General features: G+C 37.0%; 2 protein-coding genes across 8 annotated transcripts in view; one reads left to right on the top strand and one right to left on the bottom strand.

The window, feature by feature from the left end:
• Nucleotides 1-893, top strand: part of DNAH7 (dynein axonemal heavy chain 7) — a 104,281-nt gene extending 103,388 nt beyond the window's left edge. For all 6 annotated transcript variants that reach the window (XM_021400115.1, XM_021400116.1, XM_021400114.1 and 3 more), the window contains 2 exons: nucleotides 11-114; nucleotides 504-893. In XM_021400115.1, coding sequence (XP_021255790.1) covers nucleotides 11-114; nucleotides 504-710 — 311 coding nt within the window. In that variant the 3' untranslated portion in view covers nucleotides 711-893. The remainder of the gene's footprint in view (nucleotides 1-10; nucleotides 115-503) is intronic.
• Nucleotides 906-18,973, bottom strand: part of SLC39A10 (solute carrier family 39 member 10) — a 39,196-nt gene continuing 21,128 nt past the window's right edge. Inside the window, exons 4-10 of one of the 2 annotated variants that reach the window (XM_021400119.1) lie at nucleotides 14,256-14,425; nucleotides 13,118-13,336; nucleotides 11,785-11,905; nucleotides 9,638-10,006; nucleotides 7,851-7,931; nucleotides 6,363-6,553; nucleotides 906-4,040 (exon numbers count right to left, since the gene is read on the bottom strand). In XM_021400119.1, coding sequence (XP_021255794.1) covers nucleotides 3,882-4,040; nucleotides 6,363-6,553; nucleotides 7,851-7,931; nucleotides 9,638-10,006; nucleotides 11,785-11,905; nucleotides 13,118-13,336; nucleotides 14,256-14,425 — 1,310 coding nt within the window. In that variant the 3' untranslated portion in view covers nucleotides 906-3,881. The remainder of the gene's footprint in view (nucleotides 4,041-6,362; nucleotides 6,554-7,850; nucleotides 7,932-9,637; nucleotides 10,007-11,784; nucleotides 11,906-13,117; nucleotides 13,337-14,255; nucleotides 14,426-18,973) is intronic. The other variant, XM_021400120.1, reaches the window with a different exon arrangement.

Here is an 18,973-nt window from a genome sequence, read left to right as displayed (position 1 = left end):
ACTGATTCAGGGGTCTACATCCAGGGACTGTTCTTGGATGGAGCACGCTGGAACAGAGAAACTAAGAAGCTAGGAGAATCTCGTCCGAAAATCCTCTATGATACAGTACCTGTGGTCAGTATATTTCATTCAGAAACATTTTTATAGTATTATACATGAACAAATTCTGTGGAATGAATACTGAAGTTGTAGCCTTGAAGGGAGCAAGAGGGTAATTCTTGAAAGTTAATGGCATTGAAAAAGATTTTTGTTGAAATAGAAATTGCATGAGAGGAGCTGAGAGTCCTCTACTAATAACAATGGCAACACTATAGTTGGTGCTGCAGATTTTCTGAAAGGAAGCAATCTGCTAAGAAAAGAGTAAACAAAACCCATGTTTTCAGGACTATCTGTAAAAAAGCAAACACTGCTGTCAACAGTACTTTGGCCCTGCCAAGAATGTTTCCCACCTCCCCCCCCTTTTTTTTTTTAACTGATGTGAAAAGGATTATTCTTTGCCGCAGATATGGCTAAAGCCCTGTAAGAAAACAGACATTCCACAGCGACCCAGTTACCTGGCTCCAGTGTACAAGACCAGTGAGAGAAGAGGGACCCTATCAACGACTGGCCATTCCACCAACTTTGTCATTGCAATGACCCTCCCTTCCGACAAACCGCAAGAACACTGGATCAAACGGGGGGTGGCACTGTTATGTCAGCTTAATTCGTAAACCTATCATAATTAATGGAGGTTCCTTTTCTAGATCACCTACAAGGAATGCATGTCAGTTCTGAAAGGCCATATCAAAACAGAAGTCGACATAACGTACATATGAAAGCATTTAAAAAACTACATTTTGCATTTCATGAAATATACAATATAAAAGTGCACAATAAAACATCATGAAAGCCAACAAGAGTATCTGCTCCTTTAATAATTTTATTTTTTGAAGGCTCCTTATTTATAAGGAACATACATAAAAATGAACACAACACTGTTGACAATGAACAGAACAGCATTTGATCTTTTCCAGTTTATAAAATTAAAAAAAAAAAAAGACTTAGTTATAACAAAAAGACTGATAGCTCAGCTGTATCTCATAGGACCATAATCACATTTGAAAACAGACTCAATTGTTAACAGGAGGGGATTTTTTTAATAAAAAAATCACACTGCATCTAGCAACTACAATATTTCTAAGCGTAATCACAGCAGATTGAGTGCAATGTGATCTACATCAAAATTCATATGGGATGTCACACAGTGACAGCATTGTAATATACAAATAACATGCCCTCCAACAAGTACAAGTTAGATGAGACTCTGGATTCAGCAGAATGGAATGTACAAACCGAGTAGAAATGTAGTGGAATTCAGATTGTCTGTAACATGACTTAAAAGTGTACATTATAACAATTTGGAATTCAGTACTGGTGGAAAATCTACAGAGGAAGTCACAGCTGTTACACTGCCCTTCATAAGTTGTAATAAATACTACAAAATGAAAGAAAAACAACATACGTATTTAAGGAAAAAAATGCAGTACCTGCCTTGAAAGACCATATTTTTCCCTTGTCTGAAGATGGTCTTGAAAGGAAGTTGTTAACTATTTTCCTGTATAGGCAGTGTATTAAGCTAAAACCATACTCCAACTAATACAAAAGTAAATATACTACCTGAAATAAAGAAATTTTCATTTGAAAAATATTAAAAGAAAGAAACTTCTTAAAAAAATGATTTGACAAAAACATCAGTTTGACGACATGGCCCCCTTATACTTGACAGAGTTAACAGAAAATTAAAATTAAGGGTCAGTTCAATACATAGGCAACATAAGTTGTTTAAACTAGGATCCTCAGAAATTAACCAGTGACTTCAGTCTCTGAAAATGGTACCCAGGGACACAGCATGAGCACCAGAGAAGAGTCACCTAGGATCTCTGCACTGCACAAATTCAGCAAACTGAAGCTAACAACAGTGCGTTTGCTAATTAGGGTCCAACAGTAAACATATTTAAAGAAGAAAACAAACCAACCAGCCTGACTTCTCAGCATCAAATGGCTGCATGCATGAACTCTGGGCTTTGGCTTCTTCACTGAAGAAACTGCGCTCTACTTTGAAATGGACCCTTAATACTGTTCCTTGATACTGCATTAGGAAGAAATACTGGCAAGAACCAACCATTACCTTTAAAATATACAAGCTGCTCTTGTTAAAAACTAAAATGACCAAAGAAGCTTCAGAAAGTAACAGGCCACAAGAAACACACAAACTTGAAATGGAATGAAGATACCAGCTGGTGCTCTTTTAAGCTGTTAGGATCAGTACGGTTTCAGCAGCTACACTGGCACCAAGCAGACTGAAACAAAACTTACGGCACATTGTCAAGAAACAGCTTACCTGGCAGACACAAAGGAGACGGCAAACTGGATGTTTTAGAAAAGGCTACTTCCATGCTTATGAGTGAGACTGCAGAATGAATTTGCACTCCTCAAGAACTCACTGTTTTTTTTCTTAAGGGGATGGATGGGTACAAGAAGAACTAACTCATGTCTGGCAGTATAATCACTCCAGGAAAATCTGATCCAGGACATGCTCCCAGCATATTAAGGCCCACATTTTCAGTCTATCCTTCCAAATCACACATACAACAGATCCATCACATCTGCTTTTCAATAATCAAATACCAAAATTGTTAAAAAAAAAATATATATCATAGAAATGAACTCATTTATGCTGGAAGTAGCAATTTTCTTGCTTACACCTGACCACCAGAAATGGCTGGTGCCACAATGTCTGATATTGAGGCACTGTAGAAACAGAGTACAGTAAGTAACCCTACATGCACATAGCATAATTTAACCTTTGTGCCCATGTTCAGTAACTAGCATGTTTGTTGTACTTTTGCTTTTTTAACATAGGAGAAAACATTCCAAAATAACTGTTAAAAAAAACGAAAAAACCCATATTGATTTTCTATTAAATTAAGAGTTTGCACACATTCACAGCCACAATTCTTCAGTAGTTTATGCTGCAAGTGGCACACGATACATGTTTAGCATCTGTAGAAAAGAACCAGGAATAGCTCAATAACTCCAACATCAGGGATTTCCCCAAGCTAGCACTAATTCTACTGCATTTTGCATTTTCCTACTAATATCAAAGAACAAACATCAAATAAATTTTTGTCAGGAAAACATCATCAAAGTGATGCTTGACAGGACATAGCACTTTGCAGCGTATATTGCAACAGCCTGCCTTCTTACACATGAAGTTTAAAATGCGGGAATTTAAACAGCCTTAAGGTTTTGGGCTTCTTTCTTCTTAAAATTTAAGACAGCACAGTGGTTTCCAGTCATCTATTGTTGTTAAGATTTAATACTTAAAAAGTCACCACTATGCAGAGGAACCAGCACTATGTGTATATACACATATATATGCACAGACAGAAGAAGATATATACATATATATGCCTTCTGCTTAAGACTTGTGTGGTACTAAATGTGTACTCAGGTTCCTTGCATAGGTATGAATTTCAGCTGTAAAATTTTCTGGGTTCTCTCAAATGTAGTATGAAATGGTATTTTCCTAAATCCTACATCCTTCACTGTAATTTTTTTATATAAGCAAGCAGCACATTGAACTTGGCATTTATTTCTGGTATTTACTATTTCCAAATTGCCTGTTACTGGAGTTTAGAAGATGCATTTGGGCAGCCTCATCTGATGTGAATCAGAAAAAAAGCAGCAGTTAATCTACACAGAAATGAATATGCTGTACTTGTGTAAGTAAGTAGTGCAAGCCACTGCTTTTCCTCTAAGCAATGTGCATACAGTGAAACAGTGCAGACTCAAAGCCATACAGTAATAATATTGTATCCACAGTGATTACCAGAACAAGGTCAAAACTGGATGTTAAGCACAATTTTATCTTCATAGAGGGCAATCACCAGCATGATGGCAAATCCAAGGAGCAGACCTAGATTCTGCAGAATGAACTGCCCCACAGGACAATAACCGTGCTCTTCATTATCTCCATCTCCATGAAGCATTTCTGGAAGCTAAAATGAAAAGTAATTTAGAAAAAGTTATTTCACCTTTATTCTATTTAATTACTGACAAATTTACAAGATTATTTTTATTGATCAAGAATAAACAACCTAGGTTTTAGTTATAAAAACAATCCACCAAGACATAGTTAAAACTATATCCAATCCCTGTGTTTTTGAAAAACAGCGTCAAACACATGTATTTACTAGACAAACTGAAAATGTCTTTCTGCTGGGCACTTTTAGAGCTCTTCCAGGACTATGCGTCTATTTGAACTTCAAATTTATCAGGCTAAGGACCAGCCCAGTATTCTTTGAGCTCTGCTGTTTCAAGTTGGTTTACTCAATTAAAGCTAGCCATGCTCAAATAAACATAATAAAAAGCTTTTTTTTTTTGAGCCCCAAACAGTAATTACATTGCTATAAAGACTTGGCTGATTAACTCAGCCCTTCATCATGTTATATGCTTTACACGTATTCACATACATTTTAAGCATGGGAATAATAGGAACGATCATGTATGCCACAGATAATTCAGGATGAATTTTATGCACATCTGTAGAAAGTTCTGAAAGCTCTGGCTATTCCTCACCTATAAGGAAAAGGTCAAATAGTACTGACAAAAGCATCAAATAGATGCAGACGTGGAAGATGTAAAAATAAATCTTCCAAAGTGCCTTACAAAACCACCTAGGCAAGACAAAAATAACTTAAAGGATTTCCTTTGTTTACCTTACGCTTTTGTCAGTTTCTGCATAAATCATTTTAAGGAAAAAAAAAAACATTCTACAGAACAAACAGAAACTTCAGGCAGTACACAGCACAGGTCTCTAACTATTCTGGTTATTCCAAATATCTGAATACTGTACAACAAACACTGACAAATTATCAGAGCATCAGATCAGCTATAAAGATGAATATATTAGCCATCTGGTCTTGCATTACTATATTTATTTCAGAAAGATACATACACTGACAATTTGATCCACTGAAAATTTGAATATAAAAAAATATACTGGTATGAAAATTATTAATCTCTCTGGTAGACTCACTTAACTTTTCACTTTATAAGCTCTTGATATGACCAGTTTCAGTGACCATATATTGAGCCTGGTCCTGTCAATACAAACAAAAACCAACACCTTATTGGAGTTGAAAATGTATAGTTTCTGTCAGAGATGCAAGAAACAAAAAAATATGACATATACATTTATTTTCCAGTAAGAAAATAGTTCAATAGTTCTCCACATCAAGTGACAGCAGTGGTCACAGAAAAAGCCTGAAGGATTTAAAATGTCCTGAATTCAGGTTCTACCTCCTCTCTACTAGGAGAAAACTATTTTTTAGAAATAAATACAGGAATATACCTAATTAGATGAACTTCAATCAGATGCAAGAATACCAGAAGGTCCATTGCACCTTAGTGGGCCTCAGCTAAGCTAGGAAAAGGTTAAATTCTGTTCCTATTAGCTGTCAGAAAAGAGGTTCTTTGAGAGGAAGGAAAACATCAGAACAAAAATGTGGTGTGGTTTCAAGTGTATCACACAGAGGCTTTCCTGCTCTTATTTAGATCAGACTGTATTGGATGCTACTGTGCCTAAGGAAAAAGACAAAGAATAAAAGAATAAAAATACTGCCTTCCTTTATACATTCTGTCTTCAGTCAAAGTACATAAAGGAAAAAAAAAATACCAGCCACAAAACTTACATGCCAGTGGTATCAAGTAATTACAGGCTATCACAGAACATCTACATTTGCAAGAACAGTTATCCTCTACTATACAGCCACTCTCTTCAGCAAGACCTCAAAAGGACTGACTTACCTTATTTACTAATTAAAGCTCTCCATAATGAAGAGAAATACCCCATTTTTGGCTGTCTTAATATTGACAGAAAATAATACAGTGATGATCAGTGCTTGGCTTTCATGAGTCCTGGTCATAGAGGTCCTAGTGGTAAGCAGGACTACCACAGGACCTCCAGAACCAACGCTGAGTTGAGTTGAAAGGCAAGAAGCTGGAAGCTCCACTGACACTCAGTTTCCTGAGCCCAGTGTGGCAGTAATTGCAGAGGTAAGTTTGCTAAGCTGCAAGACAGCTCCTGCCGATACCAGGAAATTCAGCAGAAACTGAACCCTCTCTTTCAGTGGTCTTCACTAATGCTTCAAGGATACCACTGAGGCAGAGAAACCTGGCTAGGAACTGGGAGCTGCTGGCCACAGCAGCTGAGGGAAGAGGGATTTTCAGAATGTCAACCGCTTTGGTTAGCACCAGGGAAATAATACAGTTGGCCCACCTGGAATGCAAAAAGAACAATCATAATCATAGAATCTTACCATATCAACCAATGCCACATAGAGGAACATGCCTGCAGTGACTGCAAAGATCCACAAGGTGATGTTATTCGCATACTGTCCCACCGCCGTGCCAATCAGCATGCCTATGTAAGCCATCATGGCAGACAGGAGGTTGTACACAATAGCCTGCTTTACTGTCATACCAGCTTTAAGAAGCACAGCAAAATCACCTGAAGTGAAGAGAAAATGCAGTGGCTTAGTATCAGTGCTCCTTGGGACAGCAAGTAGCTAGATTATCCTGTATTTACTATCAGCAACCCAAGGCATTGCCAAAGTAAAATGCTGCAACAGAGACTCAAAGGAAGACGGGCAATAGGACACAACAACTACTGTAACACCTCTGTGTGCGGAAAGTCCTTGCTTAAAATATGATTTAAAGGTAACAATTCATCACACTGAATGGTAGAAAGGTAATAGTGATTAACTGTTAAAGGCAAACAGGGCAGTCTAGATCTGGTCCTCCTGCAGAATATGTGTGCACAGACTTGTGTTTACTTCAAAAAGGTAGGTGATAGCACACGAACATAGAGCTTTAGTTTTGATCAGTAACTATTATCTACATTCTTCAAATTCACTAGGAGGATCAGGAGGCATTAGTTCCCACAAAAGGTGACAATTAATTTGAGTAACAGGGTACTAGGAAATGAACAGTTACGTTCAGAGAACATGATTTCGTGTTCGTGCTGAATCATTGTGCTAGTTTAAGACACAGCAAGTGTCTTAAAGCCTGACCTTACCTTTGATTGTTCAGGGCTAGCAGCTTATCAAGTAAGCAAACTGTGATAGCATACACAGTTTAATCAGGCACCATTTCAGGCTATGGACAAAAAAAACAACCAAGAGCTCCTCTCTCTGGCTGCTCTTTTGTAAATCTCGCGATGCACTAATATTTCATGTGATGCGGATTGTGGCTCACAGAAATAGAGGTTTCATCATCATTAGCATCCAAGAAACAATGTTTCAGTTAGGGGCAAGAAGAGTCAAAGGCACCAGCAACAATGCTTACAGGCTTTATCCAAATAGCCATTCACATCTACTGGACTCAGTGATAATTGGTACAAAGCATCTTCTGAACATCTACACAAAGACTTCTGCTAATTCATTTAACTTTCTGTAATATGTCATAGGATATGTAACATTTTTGAAGACAACGCAACGGACAAGTGTGAAACTCTATACAGAATGCTGAGGTGTAACACCAAAAATGTATCCTCTGTACTCCTGAATACATTTTTAAGCAAGCTGAAAAAACTTCACAGAACGCTGTAGCTAAATGTCTGTCAAACTGATCTTGATAGTCTCATTATGTACGTTGAAACAACGCTGCTAAATCACTCTCTGAAGTTCTGATCACCCTTGCTGCAACTGCCTTGCATCACGCCTATCAGGAGGAGTGTCACAGCAGCATTTACACACATGCACTCAGTCTTCAGCTGTATGAAGTATCAGTTTTATACAACTGGTTACCTAATTCATGGGGAAGCTCGTGACAAAATACTGCTATCGATGTACTAATTCCTCCTGTCAGTCCAGCACTAAAAGCTGCTCCTGAAAGAAAAAAAGATACAAATGCTATGTTACTATTTTCAAATCAGGAAATTTATTCAACAGAATTGCCAAGATTACACCTTTTTGTTAAAACACACACACTAATACTTTTTGATTATACTGGAAGTACCCTGGGTGTGCATTAATGCTGCATACTTTATTACCTAGTTCAACTGAACAGCAAAACCTGAAAGAAGAGAACACAGACAGAAAGGCAGCAAGCAGATAAACAGCACCACTTTTACATGTTTAGGGCATTTCAAGCACACTAGGGTAATTAAGAATGCACAAGAAGAACAGTCTAGTGCTCTCCTTTTCAAGTTGGAAATCCAAACTAACATGTAACAGTTCTTTAATGCCTATTTCTAATGCAGTATCAGCAACATGAGCAAGCCTAACCTGGAAGACAATAAGAAGAAAAACATTTGTGTAAGACTTTTTAGAAGTAACTTTTGTGTAAACTAATTTAGTTCAATTGACTTTAAGTTTGTACCTTAAATAATTTAGAGATGAGAAAACTGACAATAAACTTCTGTACGTTAGAAAAGGCCAAACAGAAAAAATAAAAGTAGAAAGAGAAGGCACAAACTTAAGACAGAGAGAAAATTTAACTTCCCTTAGAAACCTATAGATTTCTTATAACTTGGTATATTACAAAGATTTATACAAGCATTTCTAAAGTCTAAAGTCTACAGTGTACTCAAGAATCAGCTGTTTTGGCTTGACACAGGAATATTTAGAAATGGAATTTTAATACAGTGAAGCTCTCAGCACATGGCATAATGATCCCGTTAGGCCTTAGAAGCAACTGCCAAAATGTTTTACGTGTTTAACATTAAAATGGAACAAGATTTGTAATGAATTTGCTTCACTTCAAAATCGTATGGAGAAAAGTGGAGATACTGTAGAAGAATTCATTGTTAACTCAAAACCTTTCTAAGTAGCTTATCCCTTGTCCTTTAAAACAGGCAAATAGGTAAATATGTCCCTTCTGCAAGTAGTTCAGAACCCAGCATGTTCTTTGTAGCTACCTTAGTAAAACAAATAACTCATAAATTAAAAATCACATGTAGAGGTTTATATGAATCAAAACTGATTTAAATAAGCTAATGAAATCTGTAATTGTTCTAATTTCTCTGTTTTATTTCTAGCCAAATGTGTAGGAAATTAATCTATATTAACTGTAAGTGAAAATAATGCTTCACTTAGTATTTTTTTTTTTTTAGGAGAGGAGGGGGAATGGCATGACAACCAGACTCACAGTTCATTACTTACAAATACTGTATATGTATTAGTAATATCAAAGAATATTACTGTAAATAAGTAAAACTCTAAATAAATATCATTATAAAGCACTTCTTGTTTCTTACTCTAAGGCAAATACTAAACAATACCAAACAATAAATACGCATTACAGGTACTCCTTAATCCATAAGGAGTTTTGTCTGCACCTATCTTTATTTGACAGAGGTTGCTACTGTTGCTAATATCATTACAGTAATCTTGGTGGAATCAGTCACTTAATATTAACAAAGTGAAGGTTATTATGACTGACGACCTTTTAATTCCTGCTATGAAGGAGATTTACAGTGCTGGTAACCACAGAAGACAACTGGAAATCTTCCCTGTGATCACTGATAAGTAAAATACTACCGAAGTTACTCAAGGTAAGAAACTGCTGAGAAACGCTCAGTGGTTTTGCTCACCTATTGCTAAGCCGTCACTGAAGTTGTGAATGCCATCTCCCATAATTACCATCCAAGCAATATTAGCTATCCCTGTATCTTTCAGGTCTTTTCCAGAATGGCAGTGGCCATGGGAATGATGGGAATGTTTGTGATGCCAGTGGTGACTGTGTTTTCTAGCTATCATCTTATCTTCACCATGGCTGTCGTACTCTAAGTCGTGAAGATCGTGTTCTTGAGCAGCATGTAAGACATCGTTGTGAGAATGGTGCATGTTGTTCTCTTCTTCTACAGACAAGAAATTTTTGGGAGGGGATTCCAGCTGGCCATCTAAGTCAGTCAGTTCAGTTTCATTAAGTCGATCTTCAGATAGAACTGAGTCATCTGCTCCTACATTGAAGTCAGTTGAGAGAAACATTGCATTAATTCTTATTTAAAATATCACCAGCACCTACTACACCTCTGAGCTAAAAATTTAACTGCTTTGTGAAAGCAAAAACAGTGTTTTAACTCAGTCCAATCTAATAACTGCGTGGTCAACGTTCTGCCAAAAGTAAATATACCGATGTCACTACCCTGTCTTTCAGTACTTTGCATAAACAGCATTTACAAGTCTCCACTGTAAGGCAGCATCCACAGTTTTAGCCTGACAGGACTGTACATGTAAATTTGCCACTGACAAAATATACGGTTCAACACTGGATGAGGAAAGTTGCCAGGACTATACCAATGTTGTATGTGCATGCAATTCCATCGTACAAAAGTCACTGAAGCATACTATGACACAACAGATCTTCAAGTAGTTTCTGTACTGCATACATCTTTGGGACAGACACTGGTGTCATACAGTAAACTCCTCTTATGTAGCTCATTACCCTGCTTGCAATCACTCAAACCTATTTTTACAGAGAAATAAAAGTAAAAAATGATGTAGAAGGCGTATGTGCATGAATTTTGAGTCCCCTGATATTTCTGAAATATAAATAAATAAAACTGGCAATCTATGCTCCAGGAAACAAAACCAGTTATAGAAAACAAACAAAAAGCAACAAAAACACAGTTCTAGACAATAAATTTACTAGTTTAACAGAACTCAACAGAAATGTAAGTAGAACTCAACAGTAACTGGAATTTTTAAAAAGTGTCCGAGACAACTTCTAGATAGAGAGGCTCTTACACATAATCTGGAGGGTTTAAAAAAATTGGAACGACCATTCGTGTCTGTGGTAGGGGCGCTGCAGTCCAAATTCAAATTCAGCAGAGGCTTCCAGTGCCTTTATTGCAAATGGTTTACTGAATATACTTTCAGAGGAACAGTGCTATGAAACTGTATCATTAGAAGCAAAACTCCTCTATCATTCATTAAAGGAAAATGAAGACATTTCAAATGTATGTATCACCATGCTCACAGTTAAAAATCTTCCCGTTCTATGTCAGTTCTCCAAATCTCATTTTAAGTTGGTTGAATGGAGACCTAACATTTCCTTCTATAAACCACGCAAATGAACAAACTGCATTGGTACAAATACAGCACGTGGACTCTTCATCAACAAATGAGTTTCAGCAGCCATTCTGGCAACAGAACGGGAAGTTTATGAAGCAAAGCTCTTCCCCTTCTCTCATCCCTTCGAGACAGGTGCTATGGCATTCCATATAGGTGTATACTGCATGAGCATTCAGATTATCACGAAGGCACAGTATGTGAAAGTTGTTTTCGATACCTGAGAAATACTCGAGACACTTGATTATATTTATCAGAAGAAATTAATTTTGCTTGGCCTTCTCAGCCAAATGGTAGTTGGTCAGAGACTGGAATCTTCAAAGTGTAACAGATTATCCTCCTTCAGGTCGCATGTGTTAATTTTTGGTTTAGTTTTTACTAGGGCTGAACTAGCTTAACCAGAAAACTCCTCCCAGAACCAAAGAATCACAGCCACCCAAAACCCTGACTACTTCAACAGTCTGAGAACCACTTGCAGGGCATATTAGGAAGGGCTCTCAGATCTAAGAAAAACAAAATATACAGTGCAGGGAAAGCCTCTTAAGTCTTATTAACAATGATTTGCATAATAGGAGCGCAACTGTACAAGAGGTTACATGCTACATGCCACAAGTTACATGTCATTACTTCGAATCTCACAGAGAAAATGCTGAAAATAAATGCCTACCTGCAAGGGGTTTGAGCTGAAGCCAGTCAGCATCTGGTCTATTATTTAATTTCTGATCTGAAAGTTTCCTTCCAATTGGTGATTCTTCACTCGGTTTATTCTTGCACCATTTCTGCTTACTCTGCAACAGGAAAGATTTAACATCTGATTTATAAAAGGACATTGATGGAAATAAAATAAATTGAAATATTGTCAAAAATCTTAGTAAACACACACAATTTCACTTCTTTAACAGAATACAATTCAGAGACAAAGAATACCGTAATAGCCAAGAAGCATATGTATGCAGAGTCATCATACCTGCTTACTTTCTTCAAGAGAGCAAGCACATGGCAAGAACAGCTCCTATTTTGTTCAATTTTAAGTTTCAAACTCCTACAACTTCCTCATATTTTCCATTAGATAAAAGCTTGCTACTTCCCTGTCCGCAGCCCATACAACAGTGATCACAGATTTGCCAAAGCAGCCTAAGGGATTTAACTATTTAATTAACCTCAAAGACGACACACACAATGTAATAGCTTTTATCTCTTTATCACAAGATCTAAGAAACGCTTCCTCCAACACAGAAAATCATCTGCTACCTGTCCAGCTGAGGCAGCAAGTTTGATACAAAACCAAAGAACTTGATATTTTTGTTCACTCTTTTGGGAAGAAACCGTTATAGTTCATTTCCTCCTCAAAGTCAAGAGATGGAAGCAAACGATAAAAATTTATAATGACTGCTGAAACAACATGGCTCTTTCATGGTTTGAATTTCAATGATTGTCACATACGCCCTCAAGTACTGAAACTCTTTTTATTCTATTATCATAAATACAGCTTACTTCCAGACCTAAAAATCCAATCCTTTCTTATCTGGGATGCAAGATACAATTTAACAGATTATTTACATAATACAGAACGTCTGCAATTTTTTGGCATTTTCTGATGTGAGTATCTCTATTACACTGGCACCATCAACTGGCAGTACAGCTACATTCCTTGTCAATTGTCAGGGAATTGTCTTGCTCTGTTATCAGTTCCCTCTTATGTATTTCTCTTCCTATTTTTGCAAAGAGAGTAGAGATAGAGCTGTAATTTCTTCTGCTTGGGTCTACTTCCAAATACATCTGGCTGAAAAGATGATTCTTCCCCCATCAGATTCCTACTTTGTCTTCCCAGATTACCTTGTTATAAATGCAACCACTTTTAGAAGGGGTTTCCTCACGTGAAATCAAATAGAATGTGGATTAGCAGCACATGCTCAGAGTAATCGGTCATCACACAGACAATTCCTTCAAAACTCAGAAGCTGAAATATTTTTAAAATAGCATGCAATTTTACCGCATACCTTTTGTTTATTGTAATGCTTGTACATTCTTATACAGTGTTCAATGATGAACAAAACATAAATGCCTCCAAGTGCTACAAGACCTTTCAATACTGGATCATTTTCTTCCAGAAAGCCTTCATTCTCTATTCCATGTCCATGGGCATGTCGATGAGAATGCTTGTGTTCATGCATGTGACCTTGGCCATGGTGGTGACTGTGGTTGTGGCCTCCATGTGACTACAAAGAAAGTAAGAGCACAGTGTGACTTGGTGCAACTGGAGACTGACACAGCTCTAACCTTAGAAGGCAAAATGTGTAACCTCGCCCAAAAAGTATTATTAACAGTGCTTTAAAAGATTCTTTTCATACAAACACATCTTACCACAGAAAATGTTTGTTAGACTATTCATTACTCTGATATTTTTCTGGTTAATTTTTAGAAAGGGGGAAAAAAAAAATTTCCAGCTTTTTTCTGTCACTATGGTAAAAGAAAAATAAATCAGAGGAGCACTCAGGAACATCACACAAATTACAGCTGCTGCACTCCCACTAAAAACTAAACCTCATGTTTTTAACTATTCCAATCAATTTCAGTCTTAAGCCAGTTTTGGAATACAACAACAACAAATAAACTGTATTAAAGTTTACACAAAGAAAACATCATTCTTTTTGTTAAAAGGATAAAGATAGGAAATATTTCTCATTCTTTCAAAGAATTACATTATACTGCCACAAATGAAAACATGCTTACCTTCCCAGTGGCTTGGACAGTTTCTTGATTGAGTTAGAAGTTATTTTCTCCCCAAAAGCTAGTAATCAGGAAGCTGAATCCCCTGAAATACTTTTAGGTCGTACTGATACAGAAGTATCAATTGACAAGACACAGTAATGCTGCTAAGTTTAAAATACTCCTGTTCGTCTCAGGTGTTTTAAAACATTTTGAAAGAAGTTTGGCTATGAACATACAACTACAATTTTATAAGGTTTTTTTTTTTCAGAAATCTGCTTTGTTTTTAATGACAAGACTCAAATGCTGTTTCAGAACGTACCTACGATAGTTTACATCAGTGAACGTCTGTGTGTCAGTACTTGTCAAGCATTTCTAAATTCTATATGCACTTAAATTAGAATGAAAAGTAAGAAAAGCAATACTTACATGTGGCAAAAGATGGAGTAGAGCATCTCCACTCATTGTTCCTACAGCCAGAGCTACCAAGAAAGTTAGAAGAAATTTGAAGCACCATTGGTTAATGATGGGAATCAAGATCACACCTAGCAAGGAAAGCAGGCTAATGACGGTGATAGAGATGATACCACAAACCCAGGCTGTGGGAAGAAATGGATACAGAAAGGTTATCAGAACAATACTTCTAAAACTTCTAAGTATGATTAAAGACTTTCTACTATCTCCTAAGAAGGTGACTCTCCTTTAACCTAAGTTGTGTGATCATTCAAAAGAAAAATATGCTGAAAAATATGAAGACAGCATTCAAGTCCACAGCAAAAATTAGGCAGACTTGATCGCTACGCACAAGATTGAAAAACACCAGAAGACAATCAGCTAACAACAAAACAGTCCGTCTAGTCCTTCTGACTTAAGTTCCCAGCTTAGCTCTGCAGCCCACCAATGAAACATAGAAAGCAGATGATTTCATGTCGGAACTAAAAAACCTCAGCTATTTTTCTTAACTTGCTATGACTTTGCAGGCACTCACTCATGTTTAACATCTGGTATTAACAAGAATCTGATGGAAATTTAAATTGGAGTAAATATTTCTCCCCTTTGGTAGAAATAACATGTTCAGCTACACACCACTCTCTTCATGCGGTGCTCTGAAGCACACATTTTTACTTATGAGAAAAGAGTTATGCTCAATTTTTGTTGGAGGAACCTTAAAAACAAATGCTAAAATAAGAGCTTAAAGAGCTGAAAGCAGCTGCTACTAACAAAACCAGAATGGTTTTTTTTGTTGTTGTTGTCCTTAGAAGAAAAAGTGATAATGGTTAAGTTAAAATTGACACAACCCTGTGAGTTGGAGACATGCAAATTGCTTTATGACATGGAAAAGAAGGAATTACACAAGAAAGAGATCCTATGAACAAGGAAACATGCCTCTTGCAATCAGTATCTCGCCCTAATAAAATACTTTCTTTTTTGTCCCATCATAGAAACTTCAAAGAACAGTAAAAACTGTTTGATTCCAACAGTACAGTTCTTAAGTTTCACAGTCTCAAAGATAGGAATAGTTGGTGGCTGCAAAATTAATGAGAAGCCTCTTTTCAATGACATCACAGCAATACACATAAAATAAACGTACTTCCAAAATGAAACAGAGATTTACATGCAGCTTTATTAAACTAAGAGTCAGATATATATAGTAAATAAAGTTGAACAAGAAAACTATCAGTGTCACTATGGAGAGTAACATATTACAGTGGCATGGAGCGAGCAAAGATGTATCTCTACAACTTTTCATTACAGGCTCCCATTGTACAAATGTTAACTGCCTGGGCTGAGAAGTTTTGCGAACACAATTTCCTCAAGTTGAACTTTTTATTTCTTTCAAGTTTCAGCCTAAATGTTTCAGGTGTTTCCAGTTTTCTTACTAGCTTCATTCAATCATAAATGTCTACCAATTTGTAAACTTTAAGGAAAGTCAGCAACTTCTGATTTTAGAAGCATTAGCATCTCTGTACTTAGGTACAGGATATGACTTCTTTAATGTTTGTGAAGGCCCACTCATTTTTGACCAAGTAGGGAAAAATACCTTGGGAAATAGGTGTGGGGAGAGGAGAAGAGCAGAGGGAATATTATATATTGCAGCTGCTCAATGAAATATTTAAGTTAGTAGTCAAATGTCCCAAGAATTCTATTTCTACCAGAAGTGCAACAGATCAGATTTAACAAGGTTTTGCCACTAGAATCTTGGCTGCCGCAGCCTGTCTGGTTCACCACCACTTGATGTTTTAGATTTTATTTTAGGATATTCATTCATACAAAGTGTGCATGTGTCCTGTGACAGTGCAGAAAAGGAAACAATCCTATTCAAATGCAAAGGTTATAAGAACATATCCACTAGGAGAAACTGACTGGAAAAAGCTTTGGAAAGCATGCAGTATATACTGGAATGGACACTGACAGTGTGAAGAAAGTAGGAATTGGTGAAAAGGCAAGGCCTGCAATCAGATGCGGAAGTGAAGAACTGGAGGTCGGAAAAACAGGAATTCAGAAGTAGATCTAGAGTGGAAGCAAGACCCTGCAGACAAAAATACTGTCACTACACAACCTTGATTCATCCCCAGAGCACTTCAATCATGTACACTCAACAAACAAGCCCTGCTGAAAGAGACAGGGACAAGTAATGATGTAACTCAATACCAAATCATAAAGTGCATGTCCAAGTTGCCCAAATTAAAATTACAGCCCTTTGGCAAGAAACTGAATCTCCAATCTAGACACAGGTGTTACAATATTAGGCGCCAAGTTAAATGACCAACAGCCTTACATGGACACCAGAAATGGAGATTATGTGAACTGGCTGAAGTTTCATCTATCACAGCGTAGATTTGGCAAACACATCTCTGAACAGCTTACATGCTTTTAAGAATGATACAGTATCTAAACACAGCACCATGATTAAGATGAGGCACATGAGAATGAGGATACAGAATCTGTGCCCCTCTCAGACTTTGGCCATCAGCTTCAGAAGCTGTTAAAAGAGCTATTTAAACTCTTAAAAGTGGTACGGATCCAAAATTATCAGCAAAAGATTGCTACTGAGTCACACAAAAAGTACTACCTACAAAAGCAGGGTATGACCCCACAGTTACATACACATACAAACCGATTTTGATAAAGCTAAATCCTGAGATGAAAGTACTATTAATAACTCTGTACAAAATTTTATTGAAAGATTTCAAACATTCGTAGTGACCGAAACACTAAAATGTTATGGAAGTGGAACTAATATGCAATATTACAAGCACTGCAAGAGCTCAGAAGTAATAAAAGACCTTGGGGTATAACAAGGAATACTATTTAAGGCTCAGTCAATGAAGTGAAATTATTATGTACTGGCTCATAAAATATTTGTGGAAAAAACAAGAGGGAGGTGATCCAACAACTTCCTCTGGAAGGGGCCTCCTTTCAAACAGTGGGTAGCAAACGAAGAATGGCTGCTCTGCACCACACTGCACAGCTATTTGTAAGTTAAAACAGACTAAAAAGATAGAAGGGTAGCCTCTTTAGAAAGCTGAGAAAGGCTAGCTATCTGCAACCTTTAAGAAAGGCTCCACTGCGGCTTTCCTAGATTCACAGAATGGTAAACTCCAAGGGAATGCTGGCATCTGTACAGGCAGCTTTACGGGATAAATGTGATCTGAAATACTTTTCAACAGCAGCTCTAACTGATCCCTGGCTTGAAAAAATTGCTCAGTGTTTATTTGTATCATTTTTCCGTGCAGCTCCTTTAGTAAGGGGCTAGATTCTCGTTCAGGTATTTATTATCGTACTGATAGACAAACTGGGGCAATTATACTCTCAAAACCACCTTGTTTCACTTCAGATGTATACAGTTTTACTCTATAAATACGCAGTACAAGCACACTTAAAAGACCTTTGCCAATATATATGGTAATTCCACCATTCATGCAAACAGCAAGCTGCTACAACTTCAGGCCCTGCTTCAGAAGAATGGAATTAAGCATGCAGGGCAGCATCAATCTGTTCAGTCAACCAAATGACAACAGTAGATCTTAAGATCTATGTGAACTGAACTTAGAAAAGAAAAAACACAACTGTCAGTTTGTCCAGTAACTACAGCAACATACATTCTCAAATAATTATAAAACTTAGGAGAACCACAGTGCTTCTCAGATGTGGAAAACAGATTCTCTTTCCCAATCTGAAAAATGTGTCTACCTACTGACTCTAGATCATTCCAACTGAAAGACTAAAGTGAAATAAAAAGCTGTACTAGTTACACCACGTGGAGGATCAACCTCTCTGACTGACTGCACGTCAGCAGCTGGACAGTCCATGTGGCCTCTGGATGGCTGTGGAACAGATGGGGCTGTGAGGCAAAGGCAAAGAGGAAAAATGACACACATCATACAGCCCTCTGCCTGCTCTCTCAGGTGTGTCCATAAGTTTAGTAATCAAAGAGATTAGTTTGATTCACAGCAGGGCATATATTTCCTTTTAAGTTGTGTAGAAATGCTCTATTATAATAATGCGACCTCTTCCAATCAGTACACTATGAAAACTCAGCTGTACATAGAAGACTTTGAAACTTCCCTAACAGAAAATGTTACAGAATTATCTGTAATAAGAGGCACAAAACTCAATATGGTTTTATAAGCTTTTGGTCATCATTTAATTAAGTTACTTTGCTTTAGATAACTGCACTGTGAGAGACCTAGTAAAAATCTTACAGGTTAGCATAAGCGAACAGAAGCAGCACTGGTCTATTATACATTTGGAAAGCTTTTAAGTAAAACTAAAGAAAAGCATAAATATCTCGTGTTTAAAAAGGCCTATGTGCTAAGTATGGAGTAAAGAATTTTTACATGAGCTGGGGCAAGCACATCTTCCACAATCCTCAAATACCACTTAAGATTTGTTATTTTTTGATTCACTTCCTTAACAAGCAAAAATGTTATTACATCACCTGAAGCCTCATTCTACTTAGTAACATTGTATACACGACTCTGGTAGATTTCACCATTTATCATCATCTCATCGAGTTGACCTTCTTCAGAGGTTACTGCTTGTTTTCAAAACCAAATTAGTAAGTTAAAAAACCTACATATTTTTACAATTAACTAGCTAATATTGCTTATATGCAAAATACCAGGTACCATGGTATGTTACTG

This window comes from Numida meleagris, chromosome 5 (assembly GCF_002078875.1).
Source record: "Numida meleagris isolate 19003 breed g44 Domestic line chromosome 5, NumMel1.0, whole genome shotgun sequence".
Classification (NCBI taxonomy): domain Eukaryota; kingdom Metazoa; phylum Chordata; class Aves; order Galliformes; family Numididae; genus Numida; species Numida meleagris.
The sequence above is the reverse complement of the archived record's forward strand: the minus strand, read 5'-3'. Positions and strand labels throughout refer to the sequence as shown.